Here is a 22,550-nt window from a genome sequence, read left to right on the forward strand (position 1 = left end):
TGGTATTTAAACTAACGATACCATGGATCAAACAAGGTGTAAGTAGTTAATTGGCATCCATTTCATTAAAATGTTCTCATAAAAGAAATGAAATACCACTTCATTTCCACTGACATGGCTTAAACTAAATGAAAAACAGCTGATCTGTGTGATGTAAATGGGAGCTTGAAATTTGGTTATTTATTTGTGTCACAAACTTTGAGACAACGAAATAATTACTGGGTTTGCATTCCTAGTATACAACAATTGGACGTTTAGGATACACTACAGTTCCAAAAATGGTTTCGATTATGTACAATTACATATCCAGTGCATAACAGAAACAAAACATTACCAAAACCTCAAGTGTCTCGAACACCTAAAATCGTACCCTTGTCAAGAGAACACAGATCAAGTAGAACACCAAACCATCCACCTTCACATGATTGGTAGTGAAAAACCTTATAGCACAACTACGCTCTTTTGTGTCTTTAAGAAGTTCTCAATTTGTATAAGAACCTGCACACATGCACACCATGGATGTAGTTTAGCCAGAAGTATATTGAATTTGGCACGACACTTGAGGTCTATTGGCATTGTATATGAAGCAATGAGCACCACAGAGTATTACTGAAAGAGAGTCAAGAAATGCACAGATGCACATGCACACACAGATGGAATTCAAAAGAGAATCGCTTTCAGGATGTCAAGAAATATGTACGAGCAATAACACGCGTGCATGCAAAGAAGTGCAGAAGCTGAAAGCCAAGAGAGGGTACGGACCTCTAAAGTAATTTCAGTAGGTGTAATATGGCAGACATCTTTTTCCCTTTTCAATGCAATATCTGCAAAAAAGAAACATATATACATCAGCATACAGGCCACAAAAAGTAGCATTCTGAAGAAGAATGTGTGATGCTTCGTTAAGAAAAATTAATTCTCAAAGAGTAAAACTTATGGACAAGAAGAAGAAAAGAACGAGGAATTCATACTTTCTAGTGAAACCCTGGCACTTGCATTGGCATAATTTTCGCCCCTCTTCTCCATTAAAGTAGTTAACCGCTTCAAAGTCTAAGCAAAGCCAAAGAGGTATTAACAGGAAGAACACAGCATGTCTGTTTTGGTGCAAGACATACAAATCAAAACAGGAAATTCTAAGTGCCTATTGGAAGGAAAAACTACCTTATCATAAACGTCTCCTGATTCTTCATGTAAAAGGGGACGAGATTTAGTTCCTTCAGCAGTAATTCTCTTGGCCAAAGCTTCTAAAGGAACATCTAACCAAACACTAATACCCTTGTGCATATGTCTCCTGAGAAGAGCATTAACAGCACCAAATAAGCATATGTCACCAGAAAGCCACAGCACAGGAACTAGGAGTTACAAAAACTTCATTAATGTAATCTGATTGAAGTACCAATTAATGGGACGAACAACTGCACCTCCACCCGTTGAAACAACAAGCCGATGCATCAAAGATAGCTTGTGCAATGCCTCCGTCTAAATAAAAGATATAGAATGAAAAACCATTTAATATCAGGAATGAAGGGATAACAAACAATTAACTCAATGGTATCACAAATAAAAATTGTTCACACCATGGAGTAGCATTTGATATTTTAGATTTATTTCACTATTATAAATAAAAACTACCCAAAAAAGGCCATGAATGATAAAACGAAGAAGTAGCAGAGTTGGCTGAAGGAATGTAAGATGGAATGTGTCGAGAAATGGCAAATATCAAAAAGTCCCCAACTTCATATTTTAATTTCTCATATTCCAAGTTACAAGAGCTTTTAATGTTCCAAATTTCTTGTTGGAATTTATAAAATTATGTCCCCTACAAAATATAATTAATAGTATTTTTTGGTTATTATGAACAGGGGCGGCTCAATGCCTTTAAAAATGAGGCATCCGCCTTAGGCCCCTAAATTTGAAGGGCCCAAATTTTTAGTAATAATAAAATTATTAAAGCCCTTTTTAACAAAAAAACTATATCTTTTAATTTATTTGTCTTTTTTTAGTTTGTTTCGAAGCAGTAAAGAATATTAACACAATTGTAGTATCTCCTTTCATTAATCAAGGACTTCGTCTAACACAGCACAGTCACTTCAATATGTAGCAGCAAGAACAAGATAAAGCAAAAGAAGAAATTTGTGCAGCTCCTAACCTCATTATCCCTGAAGAAGTTCTCTCCACGAAGCTCAAAAATTTCAGCTACAGTAGTTCCACCAACAGCCTGCTCTATCAGCCTGTCACTGAAGGAAGGAAAAAAGAGAATGACTCACTCTTATTAGAAGAAACAACCAACTGGAGTATAGGGTATCAAAGGATATTAATGACAAGATGGAAGCTAGGTTCTCGAGCTTCACTAGTCATATCATTACTTGGACAGCCCTAACAAACTGTTGAAATAACATTTCTCATGAATCTACCATTTCCAGAGAACAGAATCCAAAAAATCTATGTTATTAAGCTAACCAGTCGAAAAAGGAATATCCCAGTGTTTCTGCCAAAATCCGGCCCACGGTTGTTTTTCCGGAGCCCATCATTCCTGTAATCAGGAAAAAGTTTGTATTATCTAACAGGATACCAAAAGTGGCTAAGCATTTACATAAAAGGCTCGAAAATATAAACGAGATTAACACTCGTAAATATAAACAAGATCTAATAGGATTTGCATGAGCCATGATCTATTTAGAAGAAAACTCATATGTATCTATTTAAGCAGAAAAGTCATAAGTGAACTGACCAACGAGGTATACACATCGTCCATCTAGATATTCTTCAACCTCTTCTGCTTTATTCTGGAATTAAAATGAAACTGAAGCTATCAGAAGTCAGTCCAATACACAAAAAGATATCTTATTTATCCTTGACTTTTTTTGAAAACGGAACGGACGGAAAAGGAGCAACTATATTTTTTTCCTTCGCTTCTTTGGTTAAAGTCAAAAAGGAAAGAATACAAGAGAGGAAAGTGAATTCAGCAACTTGTTCTCATTCTTTATAGAAACTAAATGATAAATTCTCTCCAACAGTCACTTAGTGTTCTCTTTATCTATGTTCCCCTTCTTTTTCTTTTCGTTTTGATAGTTTCCAATTAAGGTAGATCTCCTATTGACAGAGAGATTGAATAACGTGAAAAATATATGAACAAACATGAGAGTTCGATACAAATGTTAGATTATCTGGATGAAAAAGGTAAGGATGCAAAAGGACATATTACTATACCTTTAATGTCTCGATTTCATCAATTGATGCAGAGAAACATCCTGATTCCAGAACTGAAGCTATAAAACAAACATTACAGTTCAATAAGAAATCGATTAGCATATTACTATGTTTTAGTGTTGAATTTTCTTATCCTGCTCCTTAATTTTGTGTGATTTTTTCACTTTCCAGCTATTAGGTAGTTTTAGGTGCTTCCAAAAAACACCCATGCATGAAAGGTATAACAATGGGCATACAAATAAACAAAATGTAAATACCCCCGCCCCCTTCTCCCCATCTCTCTCTCTCTCCCTCGGTGGTCAAGATTTATCATGGAAGAAAACAAAACGTAAAACGTGCTGACATGCTTTGGTAGACAGGGAAGTGCTGCAATTTGCTGAACAACTATATAGGAGAAACAGAACCACCCACAGGTTTAAGTATGTCATGGAAGCATCTGGAAGTCTACTCACTTCTTCTTGGAGCCATATAATACAATTTAAGTACAGAAACCCATCGAAAGTATGATATTGAAATTCATGGCCCTCTTTTTAAAAAATTACAAGCATGCTTGTACAGATAAAATCATCCTTGGTGAAATATTTGCTACCCGAGAGGGCACTGGAACTTCACAGATATAAAATTATAGAAAAAATAACTCATATTTACTGCCCAGGGGAAAAACAAACAAAACCTAATTGCGAGATTAGCTCCTATTAAGCAGCTAACCATGTCTGAAATTTATAGCTGACAAAACTTGAAAGGTAACATGAAGCTCCCAAAAATAAGATTTGATACTGGCAAACATGATTGGCATCCTATTCAAATATGTTTCAAGTGGATCAAATTTCAAGTGAAATTCCTAACATCAGTTCTAAGTGCATTCATTTTGAGAAAAAGTATTTGCATTTTTGTCCTTGTTTCTTTGTGATTCCAGAAGGAATAAAGGGCACACCTCAGTCCTTACATAGAGTATCATAAATAAACAGCAATACTAAGTTATTCAGCATTCTCCCTAAGAACGTCCGCAGGTTGACTTCTAATTTAGAGTTCTAACTTTGGGTTCATAAAAACTTGTCAACAAACTTTTATTGAGGACTTCTGTGTTCTAATTTTCTAACAGACTACCACCTTGTCATCTGACAACTGAAGTAGATTTAACTGGGTGTTAATTTATTCCTCTGAGTTAAGCATTGGTAGAATTGGTGCAAAGCAACATTACTTTCACTCAGATGTCAGTAAAATTAAGTTCAAGGCAATTAATAAGTTTTTGGAGATTTAAAAAACTTCATGTGCATCGTGATTAATTGTTCAAGCAGAGATGGCAACCACCAATAAATTAGAGTGTCAAGAAGGTGGCAGCACATGAGACCAAAGAAGAACATGAAGTGCACAAAGCAAATTACAGTCGAAAAAATAAAGTTTAGTTTCAATGCTCTCAAGTCTGAGGGAGTAAATGACTTGACCTATGTGTGGAGAGTAGAAGAAAGTGTTGCCCCAATCAAGCTGGCTGCACCTTTTTAAGACGCATGTACTAGGCTACGGTCAAAAGTTCTCTCCCAATTGAAGGAGAGTTTTCAAATAAAATCAGTTGATGCCTTCTGTTGTACTTGCATATATGTAGTCAACATGATCAGCAATTGGGAGCGAACACTTTAACACTAACAAGCATGTAATTTTAGTTTGTCACCTTCTTCGCCTAATGGGTTGCTTACAGTTTAAATTATTGATTGATCCAGGCAACTTTCCTGATGCTTCTTAGGATGCAAAGTTCAATTGGGAATATTAAAAGGTACAGGGAAAAAGAAGAAAAGACATGTTCATTATTATCCCTCCAAAATTTTAATGAGATGCATTTCAATTTTAAACAGAAGAAGGAATGATAGATAAGTTCGACATTTCCCCACATGAAGTCAGTTTTATATTTCCCTTGTTTTCTTTGGACTAAGAAATTACCAAATGAAATAGGTTGACCATGACATCTTCTCGTGTGTCTACATTTTTCAGGCGTGAAAGGAAGAAAAGGAAAAATAAACATACGAATGAGTTGCACATGGTTGCAGAAAGGGGAATATCATCAGTAACAAAGAGCTAGATGTTCAACCGCATGGAATTTAGCTGTTCAAGGGGAAGTCCTACTTGTAATAAAAGGTTATCTTAGTTATCAGATCAACCATCATTCTCATCCAAAGAACAAAAATAAAAATAAAAGAAACAAAGGGGGATGGGATCTTAGGATTTCACCAGAAATTTGACATCGAGTAAACTAGTGTTCTCAAATATTTCAACCAGTATTCAAACACATAGGTACAACGGGGCACAGGCTCACCTATACGTTATCCACAAAAATGCAAACTACTCGAAGTCTGCAACAATCAATTGCATGATTCAAGCATACCAAACACAACTAAAACAACAACAACAACTACTACTACTACTAGCCTTAGTCCCAAGCTAGTTATGGTTGGTTATATGAATCCTCCACATCCATTTCACACTATTTGGTCCCACTTTATTCAACTGAATGTGTGTATGTGTGTGTTTATATACTCACATCTGAATGTTGCAAGCATACAATGCACAACTACAATGTCTTGTACTGAATTGAATCATGAATATTTACAGAATACGGGACTGGAAAAACTAGTAAATACCTTGAACATTTTGAGAAGAACATGAAACTTTCAACTGTACTCGTCTATCAGAACGTGCAGCTTTTCTAGGCTGTAAATGGCAGGATACGACTATCCGATGCCTTGGTTTTTCATTCCACTTCTCAGAGAAACGCAACAAACCACTTGGTTTCCTTACTACCTTATCTGAATTTATCCATGAGGGCAACTGAAGGCTCTGCGAAACTCTAGCCTCCATAGTCTCTACTCCACCAACACCACAAGAAATTCTTTTAAAATCAGAAAGAGCTGAAGAGTGCACTTTATACTGTCAACAAGCTTCTGCTGCCTGCTAAATCCAGATATTCCAAGAACTCACAATTAATTACCTCAAAATCTACCCCAAAAATAGCAATATAAAACTTTTAAAAGAAAAAAAAAGTCAAGATTTTGTTCACCCAATTTCTAATAGGCAAAGAAGAGTAAAAATAACAAACAGGAAACATGAAAGCCAAATGGTCTGCGAGTTTATTCTATTGTTATACTACTATAGTTCCGCTTTGCTTGTTTCTAGTCCTCAAATATTACTCTGCCCCATCTGGCCTCATTCAGCTATTTTTCCTTTATGGCTATTCCCTTATTGGTGTAGCTGGCTTCATGTCTTCCACATTTCTTACCCTTAATCTGAAACACCACATAACATCGGCTAGCGAAAGGTGGTTCTTCATTGTGGCTACTATCTTCCAAGTGCAACTTACTCTTGCTTTGGTACTGAGCATTTACTTATTCAACGTCACAGTATAGCTATGAAACTATTGAAATGTGTCTAGGGTCAGTTTGAACAAGTCATATTAATTACAGATAAAGGACACTGTTCTTCATATCAACTTGACTGCAACTATGTTTGGTCATTGGAACGGAACTGTATTCATTCATTTTTGACGATATACAATACTTCCTCTGCCCTAATTTGGATTTCGAGAGACTAATAAGAAAATCTTTGACCGCGATTTATCCACATGCACTTTAAATTTGTTAGTTCTTGCGACTAATAGTACTTTTTACGTAGTTTCTAAATATGTAAATTATTTTTCAAAAACCTTAAAGATTGTATACCCGAATTCATGGTCAAAACGAAAAGGTTCTGACTCTCAAAATCCGAACTATGTCATATAAATCGAGATGGAAGGAGTAATATAGTTTCACTTTCACCAAAAACAAAAAGTTTGATTCTTCCTTGTCTCTACTTTTTGGACTATTAAACAACTGAACAGCTCAATACTCTAAAGCAAACATATATACCCAATGCATCAAAAATTGAGAAATTTCTTAACTTACCCACAAAAATTGACTTCTTAAACAGCAAAAGCTTAATCCAAATAATAAAACTCCCATTAATTACCCTAATTCAGCCTCTTTTATCAACCAATTAAGCCCAAAAAAAGGACAAATTTTTACCTCTTACAAGAAAAAGTAGTGGAATTAACAAAAACCCACACTATTTTCTTAAATATTAATTTCTTCTACAACCCAAAACAGAGCACAGAAAAAAAAATCTCAATTAAATCAATCTATGAATTGAAGGATTAAAAAAAAAAATAGAACATACCTTTTTGAGCAGAAGAGCAATGAAAATTGGAACAACAGGATTGGGGAAAAAATGGGATTTTTTTTTATGAGATTAGTTAGGTGAAGTGTTTGTTTTAAAATGGATATTATATATATAAAGGTGTCATGAGTTAGGTGAGATGGTAATAATTTTGTGAGAAAAAGAAAATATATAGTATTTCTTTTTTCTTTTCTTCTTGGGTCATGAAAATATATAATATCACTAAAAACACATTTATTAAGCTTTGCATAATAAATTATTGGTAATAATTTGGATAGACAATTTTTTTAATTTTGGTTAGATTTGACTCTATCGTGACGGAGTCAAGATTGTCATGAAGTGGTTTTAAATATGAAGAAGTAAACTCATGAAAAGTGAAATGGAGTTCAATATTAATTATATATACATTAAAAAAAATCATATATAAACAATGTAATATTTCTTTAAAAGGGGGTTCGAATGAACCTTGGGCCCTTACTAGCTTCCCTTCTAACGGTTGCGTACACTTTATTCTCTCCAGATTTCATTTTATAAAATTATATTTATACTAGATATATTATTGTGGTGGCATAATTTGGTATTGCATTTGCATAAAGTTAACAATGTCAACTTGGGCAGGTAGGTAAGGGTCAACTTGAAAACTAGTTTTCTGAGTCAATTTTAGTTAACAAAACGAAAAAGTTAAGCTTCATGCCAAACATTTAAGGGATATTTTATACATATGTTCATCTGATTTACTGTAACAACGTTTTGATGATTATACAAAAAAAATTAGTTGTGATGTAACTTAAACACTACAAAATTTAGGTATAAAGTATTTTGCGTTCATGTAAAGTCTAGAAAAAGACAGCACTTTAAAAAATGTGACAAAAACAATCTATTGTAACAACTTTCAAGGCTCGAATTCACACGTGTATTCAGCTTGCTTAAAATAATCAATAGCACTTGCATTTCCTCCAATGTTTTATTAATTTTGCATGAGTCATTTTCCTTACCAACTTCACAATTCACCTAATGGGTAGGTGATAATTTTGGGTGGTTGTTGAGATTTTGCTTCTTAGCTTCGTAGAAGTTGAATGATGTTGTTGACAATTCATACGTGTATTCTCAGGCCATAACACCACTAAGTACGACAAAGTGAAAAGAGACGAGATTCACTTCTCCCAACTTTATCGACAACAATCATCTCATTTATTTTACTCTCAGAAGCATATAGATAGAAGGCTGTCTTGTTTTCTCTTCGTTGACTACTAGACGACAACCTTGAGTACAAAAAGGAACCGAAAGTAGGGCATTATACAACCAATTAAAGCTATGACAACAACTTATCCAACCATCTAGGGTAAAGGAAGAGTTGAAAAGAATGTCCATTTCTAAGAACATAGAAATGAGCTACAAGTAATGTTACATTCAAATACATAACCAATAGAAGGTTATTGTCCCTACTACACGTTGCTCGAAGCATGACTAGAGAATAATGAGGGGAAGACCATTACGACTCTTGGGCTTCCAAACCTCTTTGATTTCTATGTTGATATGTTTATGGTGGTTCTTCATCTTCTGCGTTGGTCCCGATAGGGTCCTTCATCCTCCTGGTCTTTCAAGAGGCCTAGGAAAGCAAGAAATCCGAAAAAGAAGAACCCACCTTTCCAATTGCCTCCGCCACCCCCACCTCCACCTCCACCTCCATCATCATCACGAGGGGGGAACCCAGTCCCACCATCATCCAGGTCAGGAGATTTCTCCTTTCCTGCGTTCAGACCAGACACATCAGCATTCAAATGATAACTTTTTCACACTGTATCTTTATAAAGTACAAAAATAGCTTGGGGATTTTTTGTTGATAAACCTTACTGAACATCATTGGTTAAGTAGGGCTAAACTGATCTACGATCTTTTTATAGCGGCAGGACAGAGTGCAGACGCTACTAGCAAATTGTTTTATTTCCATCCATTGTTCTACCAATTGCTAGTAAGAGCATGAAAGGAGATTACCTTGAACTGGTGCAACTGTAATGGTTGATGATTCCCGTGTAACCGTCTGTGTCTGTCCTTCAGCACATCTCGCATTCTGCAGTGATGCAAGAAGAATGGGTCAAACATAAATGGCTAATAAGTAATAGCAATATAGTATACTTGAATGATGTAGGGAACGGAAGCACCAAATGTGGAATGCACGATTGCAAGTAGTAGTAGCAACAGCATCAAGAACAACAATGCATTTTAGTAATCAGTTCCTATTTCCGATTGTCTTGCCTGTAAATCCATGATTTTCGTTTAGCCTTTCTAGGATCAGGCTTGTATTAGGGGGTCTAACCACTTTCAAGTAATAGATCTTCACATTTTACCTTCTCAAAAAGATATATCTCCAAATGTTATAGATTCATATATCTATTAACGATAACTAGCAAATAGAGAGCTGATAAACTTGATTTCGGGGTACTTGTTTAGTAAATGCAGTTGATTTCAATAAGCTGACTGCAGAACCTGCTTGGCATGCGGAACTACATATACAGAGACATACCGTAAGCCCAAAACCAGCTACTTGCAGTAGCATTCAGAAACTCGGAAGCTTCTCACAGCAAAATTTGCACAAGATTAATATAAAAGACATGACAAGTACTATTGACCCACTAGGATCACTAGAGGCATGTAATTAGCTAAACAAGGCACTGGCAGTAATTATACGAAAAAAATACAAAAGAGACTGATACCAGAGCAGAAGAACATATAATTGAAGCACGCTTTTGTTGAACAGGACATATCAATCGTCTTCTATTGTTAATGAGTTGAGACTGCATGCCAAGCGGATGGAGGCCAGCAGGAACTGATGGTATTGGCTTGAATTGCTTCCGGCATTGATCCCCTGCTCTCACTGTGACAACAAAATCCAATGATTAACTACATAGATAACATGTGCTACAGGTTTAAGAAGCAAATCTTCAAAATGATTTAGCCAACACTGGATTTTAAAGTATCAAATGTCTTCATGGCATTGTTGTCACACCTTAAATGTGAAGTTCAATTAGATTATCAAAAAAATGAAAATATCAATAGATTACTTCAAAACCTACACACCATCATATCAAGTTAACTAGAAAATCAAAGAGAAGAACATTTTATTTTCATTTTTTTCCTTTTTATCCAAAGAGTTGAAAATAGCACCAAAATTCGAGCAAGTTAGACTATAGATCATAAACCAAAATTTTCACTTCTACAGTCTGCAGTATGAAGGTATTATATATTTGACATGAAGCCTAAAATGAAGTAACATGGACAATGAGAATTCATATAGTCGACCACAACTTGTTTAGGATTAAGGCATAGTTGTTGTAGTTATTATTGTCTAAGGTGTTGTATATTTGACAGTGAGTGGGTGAACGCCTATTGGTATTTTCATACGGAAACAAACGAAAGCTAATACAGTCCAATAATATATGCAGAACAGCAACTACAATATGACAAGAGGATCATTACTTAATGTGACGGTCTTAACTCCTACAGGCTACAGCACTTGCACAGCAATTCAGATGCTCTTACATCTAATGTGGCAAAGGCTTCTCAGTGAGCTAACAGCAAGATATGCTGATCTATTTAATTATAACAGGATCAAGAATATGACAGTTTTCCCTGTGTGATCCAAATTGCATGGAAACATCAATTCTAACATCCCCCTTTTCTGAGAAGGTAACATGTATATTCATCGCATCAAGTTAGTACTTGTATCCAATATTTACAATTACAACAGGCCTTGATCATCTTACAAAAATTCAAAACAGCAATGCTAACATTCCTTCATAAAACATGTGAACGTGCCAATTAAAAAAGCCAATCAGGGATATACACCCACATACCTATTGGCAAAGTAGTCGCACTCATGGTGGTACTGGCAGTTAACGACATCTCTTAGCAATAATCTGGATCTTCCTGAAATCAAAAGGAAGAGAGATTCAACATGCAATTTATACAGGATAATAACTGCACATGCAAGACAGTACCATGAAAGAAATTGTTTTTTCATGAAAATGGAAAACCTTCCTTGCTTTTGGCACACTACAAGTGTTCTCCGTTGGCAAAATGGAACTACCAATGAAAGGAGGGTAGTGTCCACTATCAAACTATGACTTCATTCAGTTATTTAGGTCATGTGTTTGAAACCCAGTGAAGCTTATGCATATATGGAGAATCAGCCAATATATTTACGGCAAACTGTTATTCTTGAGAAGGTACAGCTAATGCTCAGTGAGGCAACTAAACTTCTCCATTACCAATTTCTACATTTGCTGTCCAAAGGTAACAAAAATACCACTAAATTAGGGAATGAACATAGAGGGCCAACTCGATCTCAACTGCCCACAGCAAACCACATCATCTCATGTTTCCTTTATCCATCCCACTCTCTTAATAAGACATTACAAACTTCAACATGGGCACTACGAGAAAGTCGACAAGGCAAAATTAGATGCATATAAGGGAAAAATTAGCAAACAACTCGTCTTTCTTAGGCCTTTTTCTAACTTGGTCCATAGAAACAACCACCATTCAACCTAAATTCTAAACTTCATATGGAAACAAATCAGATCTAATTGGAAGCCTGAGACAGAAAATCCGTTTTATTCAGCAAAGGGTTAATCTCAAGGAGAGATGTGCAATTTATTGAGATACACTACTATCCAGACATTAGCGGCTCCATAGATCCAAGCCTCCAACTTGGAGGTAATAGTTATGCATTTCAAGGGCATTATCTCCAAAAATAGTACTACAGTAGTCATAGGAAAATAACAAACTTAATTGCAAGTTATTTTTTGAGAGAGGAAACTTAGTTACAAGTTATGTTATTATCTTATAAAATTGTAAATAAACCGTCTCTTAGATCAGATGTCACATGTATTCTATTGCATAACCAAATAGAGACCACCCAAGTATTCCTTCTTAAAAGGAGGCTCATAATGGTTCCTATTAGAGCATAGAGTGTACTGTGTTAACTAATCTGGACGCTAGCAGCTTACACAGGATTTTACAGTGTCTATAATTCCTCTTGTAAGTGTGTTTGGGTCTAAGACTTTGTTGGTATTAACGTTTTACTTTCTGTTTCAAATTATGTTGGTATTAATGTTTTAAGAGAAAACAATTATATATTTACAAACGCATCTATAAGAAAATTTTCTGTAATGATTTGTAGGGTGTCTCTCGCTTTGCTAGACGTAAGACAGGGCAACCTGTACTTGTTTTGAGATATTCTCAAATAGACATATGCCTCTAGTTTAAGCTTAAATCATATTACTTTTCATCTGCCTTGACGTACTCATGTGAAAAGGCCTTACCTGGCTGTGAACTTCCAGCATATTCCAAAAAATATGCATTTGTTTTTTATAACCCTGGTGTCCTGGCCCAGCTTGCACACACCTCGACTAATTCGTGATTCCATGGGATATCTACCACCTCCCACTAGTAACAGGAACCAAGTAACTCTATATCTCTATCCACCAAGGATAGAGCAGATGGAAAGAAATCACCTAGTGTTTTTCTCCCAACTGAAATTAAATTTGAGACTTGATAGTGCTCAACCTACTCCATTAGCCACCAGGCCACTACCTTGGATTTAGCACCTATAAATCTCTAGTCCGTGCTAAAATATTCCCACGGTTTCACCCCCATAACATGTCAAGAACAAACTTGATCTTCTACCACTCTCCTTATGCACAACGACGAAAGATGTTATACATACATACCAACAAAGGGTGTTCAAAATCCATCATTGCTTCCTGCCAAGAAACTCTAAACTACAATATACAGCACCTTTTTCCTATTTAGATTAACTGGCACATACCTTACATAATATCTCCTAAATAAAGTTGCAATTACTCCCAACAACAATAAGACAGTCAAATACCACTAAACCCCCAAAACAAATTTGTCTATATCAATGGAAAAATCCAATCTTTTCACAAAACGAAGTAAATCCAAATGATAATTCACAAGAATAAAAAAAGAAAAACTGAAAACAAGGAGTAGAAGCACGAACCTTTTTCAAATACTCAATAGAAGGACTCTGCCAGTGGCCCAATAATGAAGAAAAATGATACACAGAAGGGAAAATCCTTTGCTTTCGTTGGATTGCGGATTTCTTAAAGGAGGAAAAACTTTGAAGCTTTGGATGAAGTTTATCGCTTTACAGAGGATTTGCTACGTCGGTTTGGATTTCGGGTTATACCAAGACCCGTTTTAGGGTGTTGCATAAATCGAACCGAAATCGATAATTCAAACCAACAAAAGTTATTTGTATTAGTTTATCAGTAATAAATTATTGAATTGGCGATTTTGATAATGATTTGGGTTTTTTTTAATTATCGGATTAAGGATTCTTCGCGATTTGGGGTTTTTCTTAATGGGTTAACCTATAAGTCCATAGTAAATTAATAAATTATATTTATACCATATAGGTATATAAATTTCTTGACTTATTGTTCAATTTTATGTTTGTATTTCTGACTCTCTCAAACTCTTGTTCTTCTATAATATGTCGGTGTTTACTTTTGAACAAGATACAATCAATCAACTCATATGCATGATTCATTTGATTTTTCACTTGCTTGTTTCTAAGTGATTTTTTGTGTGTCAAATCTTAACGTTAATCAATAACCGAATTGATAATAATCAATAACTGAAATCAATATTTTAACGGTTCTATAACGATTTAGCATATTTACAATTTGATAATTATTACATCAAATTGATAAATTTTAAAATCGAAACTGAACCAACCAATACACAACCCTATTTTAAGGTTTGATTGGTTGTGGAGTAAGGAATAATAATATCACTATAAAATTTGCGATTAATTCTGTTACATAATTGATTTAAGATATTAGTTCATTTTTAAAATTATTTTTATTTCACTATTTATATTTTAAAAATAGTGTGGTAGCTATCTTATATACTATTACAATAATATATTCAATAAAATCGCATGGAATGAGATATAAAAACAATAAAGTGTACGCATCATTTATCTTGGTGGACCGATTTGACAACTTTCAGCTATACAAAGTTAGGTGATTTACCGGGTCAGTATTCATCTTGATTTCGGCCTTTATTTTCTTCCTTTGAAACGATTGACCTGACAGGCTGGAAACTTGATGAAATCTAAGGAATTAAAAACTTGATTTTTTCAAACGAGGACTGTTCTTTTTAGGAAGACGATTTCTGACCAGTCTCCGAAACTGATTTGAAAACAAAACATTTGTTACGTGACGTGAGGCTCGAGCTTAAAACTTTGAAACTATACCAATTCATACTTAGCAACTGAAGCATGGAGGAGAAGAGCCGGAAACAACCCCTCTTTTCAAAAGAAAGCGACTCATGTTAGAGATATACTTATTTATTTCATCTCGAAAATCAAACCATTTATTTTCTTTTCATCGAAGAAAAGACTGTTTTGACCACTAATATCAGTTTTGAACTTTATATTATAATATATTATATTTAATAACTAACATATTAAAGTTTTAATTAATTTAAATAAGTTATTGTAGTCTTATACTTATGGAACCTTGTGACTTATTTAGTTTCATCAAGAGATGACTAAGTTGAATTTACATCTCAATATAAATATTTGAATATTAAATTGTTTATTTTTTAATATCCTTATTATATGGAGTATAAAACTTTTTTTAAAGAGAAAATTAATATAATATAATATTATTTTAATAAAAAATATTTCTAGAATTATATTAAGATTAACAATAGTACCATTAAGCCTAGAGTGTTTCTGATTAAGATTATTTCATTTTCAAATTCCATCCAAACAGATGCTTCAGATATCGGATATGGTGGAGTATTAACTCAATATTGTCCGGATAACAAACGTCATTACATAGTTCAATTTTACTCGGGCAATCCGCAAATATCAAGAGAGAACTGATTACTTAAAATAGCAATTTTTTCCTGTAATTTAGGATTTTGTAAAATGTTATCTTCAATACTATTAATTTCTTGCTTTATAAAATTAACTTGCTTATTTTTTGAAATCAATAACTTTGCGGTTAAATCATTTATCATTCTAGTAAATGTGTTCATGTTCTTCCAGCAAAACATCTTGTGGAGTGGGCCTAGGATAGTAAAATATCCTTTGGACCGGTTTTCTAGCATATTTTTCTAATATTTTATTAATATCATCAAAAAAGTTGTTATTAACGTAACTAGGTTCTCCTTCAGAGAAGTTGTCAGCATTCATTGGTTGTACTCCTCCTCCTGTGAACCTTTTTTTCTAAAAACTTTTCAAGATTTGAATAATCCTTGATTATATATCCTTAAATTGATCATATATCTTATAAAGATCATCTTCATCATCATCTTTTACACATATCATTCCTTGTTGGCAAGGTGAACATTCATCTTCAGAAGTCATAAAAATTTCTTGTTGAAGAGCTTTAAGATCTTCACTTGTTGAGGATCCACTACTATTATCTTTCGATTCTGATTTGTCGGAACCAGAATTAAGCATAATCTTATAAAGAGAATCCTTTATATTATCATCTATTTCAAGGTTCTTAATCTTTTCCTTGATTTGACAAGCTCTGGCATAATGGCCAAATCTTTCACATTTGTGACAAGTATCTGACTTGTTATAATTATGGCAGAAAGAAGAGAGCCTCGTTTGGTAATAAATTACAAACCACTTAATAAAGCCTTAAGATGGATCAGTTATCATATCCCTAATAAGAAGGATTTATTAGACAGAGTTTATGATGCTATTATATTCTCTAAATTTGATCTGAAATCAGGTTATTGGTAGATTCAGATAGCTGAATTAGACAGGTTCAAAACTGCTTTTAATGTACCAATGGGGCAGTTTGAATGGAATGTTATGCCATTTGGTTTGAAAAATGCTCCATCAAAATTTCAGAAAATAATGAATGATATATTTATTCCTTATAGTAATTTCATCATAGTCTATATAGATGATATTCTAGTATTTTCCAAAAATGTGGAAACTCATTTTAAACATTTTGAATTGTTTAAAAAAATAATTATTCAAAATGACTTGGTTTTATCCCAACCTAAGATGTCATTATTTAAAACAAATGTCAGGTTTCTTGGTCATAACATTGAACGAGGAAATATTAGTCCTATCAATAGAAATATTGAATTTGCTTCTAACTTACCTGATATTATTACTAACAAAACTCAACTGCAGAGATTTCTTGGGAGTTTTAATTATATTGCTCCTTTTGTAAAGGATTAGCAAAAGATACAGCTATTTTATATGACAGGCTGAAAAATAATCCTAAGACATGGTCAGATAATCATACTGAAGCAGTCAAACGAATAAAGGAAAAGGTTAAAACCCTTGCCTGTTTAACCCTAGCCAATCCAAATTGGGCTAAAACAGTCGAAACAGATGCTTTAGATATCGGATATGGTAAAGAAATCTTGGCTATAGTAAAATGTGTGCTTAAATTCCAAGGCGATCTTTATAATCAAAAGTTTTTAATAAAAACTGATTGCCAAGCAACTAAGTTTATGTTTAATAAAGATTGTAAACATAATGTATCTAAACAGATGTTTGTGAGATGGCAAGCACTATTAGCTCCTTTTGATTTTGTTAAAAACAGTAGAAAAGAAGAATATGATATACCGCAACACCTGGATCTACTTAATAAGTGGATTATTCCGAAAATATCGCCTAGAATCATATATCTAATGGGTACTTTTGAGAAATTAGGTCTCAAACAAGTGGTCAAAACCACAGAAGAAACGATAATTATTGATAGTGATAATCAGACTTTTAGATTATTATCTGATAATGATTTGGCCCCATATAGGGATATTTATCGGTTTATGCATATCGGTTTAGTACATGTGGCTTTCAAGCCCCTTACTTTGCGAGGTCTACCAGAAAGCTTTATAGCAGCTTTACGAGATGGTAGAAATCATAATTGGAAAAAGTCTGTTATAGGGACAATTCAAACTAGTCTTGCATATGGACCAGTATATTTTAATGCATATCCTAACTTGTAGATTTCATTACAGGATGAGAATTCATTAAGTTCTCTTATAGTAAATGTTAAACTTCATGGTTATGATTATATATCTGACACTGAAGTTGTTTGTATTTGTTATAGAATATATTATAAACGTTTGCATACTTTGAATCCTATGTGCAAAGTAATTGATTTTAAAAATGAAACTATTCTTATAGAAACTAATTTTGATAAATCTAAGGTAGTCACTAGAAGACCTATCAAGTGGGAAGAAATTGATTTTCCACAAGAATGGGTTATTGAAAACGCTACCCAACCCCGAAATAATATTAATATGGATGTCTCTGAAATTGAACAGTTGAATGATGGAACTGTAAAAATTAGATTTGCAGAACCGACTAACATGCTTATTGATAATAGTAGCATGTCTTCTAGAATTACTAGATCAAATTCCTCTTATATTTCTCCTGTGAATTATATTGTGCAAATTCCTTCTAGGGCATCTACCTCTCAAATTAGAGAAACTTATAGATGCGATAATATAATAATTGATAACGATAATATGGCTAGACCTGTTCCCAGACCTAGTTCAGATTTAGATATAACTGAATCTAAAATGAATTTTCCAAATGATTAACTACTTAAAAATTTGTTATGATGTCTGACAAACAAATTGATTTTAGCCCTGGTTCCCCGGCAAGAGCAAGTATCGCTAAAGATTTTCAGCGAAAAAAATGAAAACTATTTAGAAAATGGTTTTTCCAGAATTTTAATAAAAATGAGCAATATGAATTCCAAGAAGAATTCTATAAAGATATTGTTGATTCAAAGATTAATAAATTAGTTCCTTTCGTACCTTGGTTTATGTGTAAACATGTTCATAACTATATCTCTATGTTAGAAAGAGATTTTATGTTAAGTAACGAAGAAATTACTAAATCTATTTCCCCTCCATTACAATCTTTTCAAATTAATAAAAATGATAAAATTGTTAATTTTAATGCTTTTTCAAAATTATTTGAAAATGATACTGCTTTAGTTACTACACAACATGTTAATGTCATGATTAAGCAAAATAATTACGCCAATATTTATATGAGTATTTTGGGTGAATATATTATTTCTTTACATGATAAGGTGGATAAGATAATATCTTTATTGCCTACAAAAGTCAAGGGTAAAGAAAAAATAGCTCATAGCAGCTTGCAACCTTCGCCTGAGATTGAAGATTTTAAGATCAAGGAATATTCAGATCTTGAAAAGTTTTTAGAAAAAAGGTTCACAGGAGGAGGAGTACAACCAATGAATGCTGACAACTTCTCTGAAGGAGAACCTAGTTACGTTAATAACAACTTTTCTGATGATATTAATAAAATATCAGAAAAATATGCTAGAAAATCAGTCCAAAGAATGTTTTACTATCCTAGGCCCACTCCACAAGATGTTTTGCTGGAAGAACATGAACACATTATAACTAATAGTTATGATGGTAAAGAAATCTATGAATGGAATATTGATGATTATACCGACCGACAGATTTATACAACTGTTCATAGAATGCTTATGTACAGTATTATCTGTAAAGCTAATAAAAATAGTGATAAAACTATTGCAGATATGATAACTGCTGATTTACTGGCCAATTAAAAGGTTGGTGGGATAATTATCTCAACCAAGATCAAAGGGATAAAGTCATGTTGGCAGTAAAACAAGAAGGAGATAATGTTACTCAGAATACAGTTTATACATTAGTTCTAAATATTATAGAACATTTCTCAGGAAGATGGTCGGATAATAGTGAGACTATCAGGACTCTACTTCAAAACTTAAGGTGTAAGACTCTTACATCATTTAGGTATTATAAAGATGTGTTCTTGTGTAGAGTAATGAAATTACACGAGTGTAATAGTACTCATTGGAAGTCCAAATTTATAGATGGACTACCAAATCTCTTTGCAAAAAGAGTCAGAAAAGCTATTCGAGGAGATAGTCCCAGTATTAATTATGATAACTTCACTTATGGAAAGCTTATAAGTGCTTGTGTACAGGAAGGACTTTCTTTATGTAATGAAATTAAGCTGAATCAACAAATTAAGCAACATCGCTTAAATGAAAGAAAACAATTAGGAGAATTCTGCGAGCAATTCGCATTTGATGTTCCTAAGCAAAAATCTAAAGAAAAGGAATATATTCCTAAAAAGAAAAATTCTTCCAAAAAGGATTATGAAAAATGGAAGAAAAAGAGAATTGAGAAGAAGCTTAGACGAGCGGAAGAAGGAAAATGAGACTCTTCTAAGAGAAAGAAGAAGTATTGCCATAATTATAACAAGTCAGATACTTGTCACAAATGTGAAAGATTTGGCTATTATGCCAGAGATTGTTGAGTCAAGGAAAAGATTAAGAACCTTGACATAGATGATAATATAAAGGATTCTCTTTATAAGATTATGCTTAATTCTGGTTCCGACAAATCAGAATCAAAAGGTAATAGTAGTGGGTCCTCAACAAGTGAAGATCTTAAAGCTCTTCAACAAGAAAATTTTATGACTTCTGAAGATGAATGTTCACCTTGCCAACAAGGAATGACATGTGTAAAAGATGATGATGAAGATGATCTTTATAAGATATATGATCAATTTAAAGAATTAAGTCTCAATGTCATTGATAATGATCAAGTTTTAGAGCTTTTACAAAGTATTAAAGATCCAGACATAAGATCTCCAATTATTGATAAAAATAGTAATACTTCTACTAATAAGAATAAGGATCATATTCCTGAGGAAATCCCTACTAAGGAAGGTTCATATACCATGACAGAGGTTAAAAATCTCTTACTTGAAAGGAGAAAATTAATAAGCTATCCTACTACTATTAGTGATTTAAAAAAAGAGATTGATAATCTCAAAGAAGATATTATACGGTTAAAAGAAAAGAATGTGGTGATAGAGGTTAGACTGGATGCTATCCAAACTCGTCAAGATTTAGAAAATGCTTTTGAATCATCTTCCTCTATTGAAGGAGAAAATGATAGTCTTGATTTCATGAAATATCTTTATTTAAAAAATAATAAATCAGACTTCTTATACAGTCTTAAAGCTTTCACTTCACAAAAGTTTTATACTAAAATTACTCTTTTAATAGATTATAATTATAAAAAAGAATGTATTGCTCTCATTGATAGTGCAGCCGATTTAAATTGTATTCAAGAAGGACTTAAACCTTCAAGATATTTTCATAAAACTACTCATAGTCTTCGTTCTGCTAATGGTAGCAAAATGAACATCGAATTTAAATTACCCAAAACTTTTATTTGTAAAGGAAAAGATTGTGTTCCTCAAAGCTTTGTTTCAGTAAAAAATATTACCAATCAAATTATTTTGGGTGTCCCTTTCATAAATGATATTTTTCCACTTACTCATTGGGATAATGATAAAGTTATAGGGACTTGGAATAACAAACCTTTTATATTCGAGTTTGTAACAAAACCATTTACTAGAATGATAAATGATTTAACCGCAAAGTTATTGATTTCAAAAAATAAGCAAGTTAATTTTATAAAGCAAGAAATTAATAGTATTGAAGTTGATAACATTTTACAAAATCCTAAATTACAGGAAAAAAATGTTATTTTAAGTAATCAATTCTCTCTTGATATTTGCGGAGATCATCCTAATGCTTTTTGGAATAGGAAAAAACATGTAGTTAGTCTTCCATATAAAGATGATTTTGATGAAAATAATATTCCTACCAAGGCGAGACCTTGTCAAATGAACTCGGAATATTTGGAGTTGTGTAAAAAGGAGAAAAGTTCTTTACTTCAAAAGGGCTTGATAAGGCAATCAAAGTCATCATGGTCTTGTACGGCGTTCTATGTTAATAAACATGCAAAACAAGAAAGAGGAGCGCCTCGTTTGGTAATAAATTACAAACCACTTAATAAAGCCTTAAGATGGATTAGGTATCCCATCCCTAATAAGAAGGATTTATTAAACAGAGTTTATGATGCTATTATATTCTCTAAATTTGATCTGAAATCAGGTTATTGGTAGATTCAGATAGCTGAATCAGACATGTTCAAAACTGCTTTTAATGTACCAATGGGGCAGTTTGAATGAAATGTTATGCCATTTGGTTTGAAAAATGCTCCATCAGAATTTCAGAAAATAATGAATGATATATTTATTCCTTATAGTAATTTCATCATAGTCTATATAGATGATATTCTAGTTTTTTCCAAAAATGTGGAAACTCATTTTAAACATCTTGAATTGTTTAAAAAAATAATTATTCAAAATGACTTGGTTTTATCCCAACCTAAGATGACATTATTTAAAACAAATGTCAGGTTTCTTGGTCATAACATTGAACGAGGAAATATTAGTCCTATCAATAGAAGTATTGAATTTGCTTCTAACTTTCCTGATATTATTACTAACAAAACTCAGCTGCAGAGATTTCTTGGGAGTCTTAATTATATTGCTCCTTTTGTAAAGGATTTAGCAAAAGATACAACTATTTTATATGACAGGCTAAAAGATAATCCTAAGGCATGGTCAGATGATCATACTAAAGCAGTCAAACGAATAAAGGAAAAGGTTAAAACCCTTGCCTGTTTAACCCTAGCCAATCCAAATTGGGCTAAAACAGTCGAAACAGATGCTTTAGATATCGGATATGGTGGAGTATTGACTCAATATTGTCCGGATAACAAACGCCATTACATAGTTCAATTTTACTCGGGCAAATGAAATACAGCCCAGAAAAATTATGCTACTGTAGCTAAAGAAATCTTGACTATAGTAAAATGTGTGCTTAAATTCCAAGGCGATCTTTATAATCAAAAGTTTTTAATAAAAACTGTTTGTCAAGCAGCTAAGTGTATGTTTAATAAAGATTGTAAACATAATGTATCTAAGCAGATGTTTGCAAGATGGCAAGCACTATTAGCTCCTTTTGATTTTGAAATACAATATAAAAAAGGTGAAGATAATAGTCTTCCAGATTTCCTTACTAGAGAATATTTGATCTAATATTTAATAATGTATTTTTAGGGCTGGGCATTCGGTATTTCGGTTCGGTTTGGGTTTTTTTTTTTTGGTTTTTTCGGTTTTCGGTTTTTATACAACGTGTACCGAATACCGAACCGAAATAATT

At 33.2% G+C, this 22,550-nt stretch overlaps 4 protein-coding genes across 5 annotated transcripts in view; 1 reads left to right on the forward strand and 3 right to left on the reverse strand.

Annotated features, from left to right (window-relative positions):
• LOC125812623 (acetyl-CoA acetyltransferase, cytosolic 1-like) overlaps positions 1-22,550 on the forward strand; it is a 220,974-nt gene that overhangs the window by 135,648 nt on the left and 62,776 nt on the right. The gene's annotated exons all lie outside the window — the stretch shown is intronic.
• LOC125812638 (uncharacterized) overlaps positions 1-22,550 on the reverse strand; it is a 119,755-nt gene that overhangs the window by 68,600 nt on the left and 28,605 nt on the right. The window lies entirely within an intron of this gene.
• Positions 150-7,462, reverse strand: LOC125812629 (shikimate kinase, chloroplastic). The gene is made up of 11 exons (XM_049492120.1): positions 7,411-7,462; positions 5,844-6,150; positions 3,211-3,269; positions 2,732-2,786; positions 2,461-2,533; positions 2,150-2,237; positions 1,397-1,479; positions 1,162-1,291; positions 972-1,050; positions 763-824; positions 150-498 (listed from the first exon to the last, which is right to left on the reverse strand). The coding sequence occupies exons 2-11, from the start codon at positions 6,058-6,060 to the stop codon at positions 442-444; spliced, it is 903 nt and encodes a 300-aa protein (XP_049348077.1). The 5' UTR covers positions 6,061-6,150; positions 7,411-7,462; the 3' UTR covers positions 150-441.
• On the reverse strand, positions 8,893-11,368 carry LOC125812635 (protein YELLOW LEAF 1, choloroplastic-like). Its single transcript, XM_049492126.1, has 4 exons — positions 11,265-11,368; positions 10,125-10,285; positions 9,406-9,481; positions 8,893-9,160 (listed from the first exon to the last, which is right to left on the reverse strand). Exons 1-4 carry the CDS (start codon positions 11,311-11,313, stop codon positions 8,964-8,966), a joined length of 483 nt encoding a protein of 160 aa, XP_049348083.1. The 5' UTR covers positions 11,314-11,368; the 3' UTR covers positions 8,893-8,963.

This window comes from Solanum verrucosum, unplaced genomic scaffold (assembly GCF_900185275.1).
Source record: "Solanum verrucosum unplaced genomic scaffold, falcon-dt-bn FXZP01000275.1, whole genome shotgun sequence".
Classification (NCBI taxonomy): domain Eukaryota; kingdom Viridiplantae; phylum Streptophyta; class Magnoliopsida; order Solanales; family Solanaceae; genus Solanum; species Solanum verrucosum.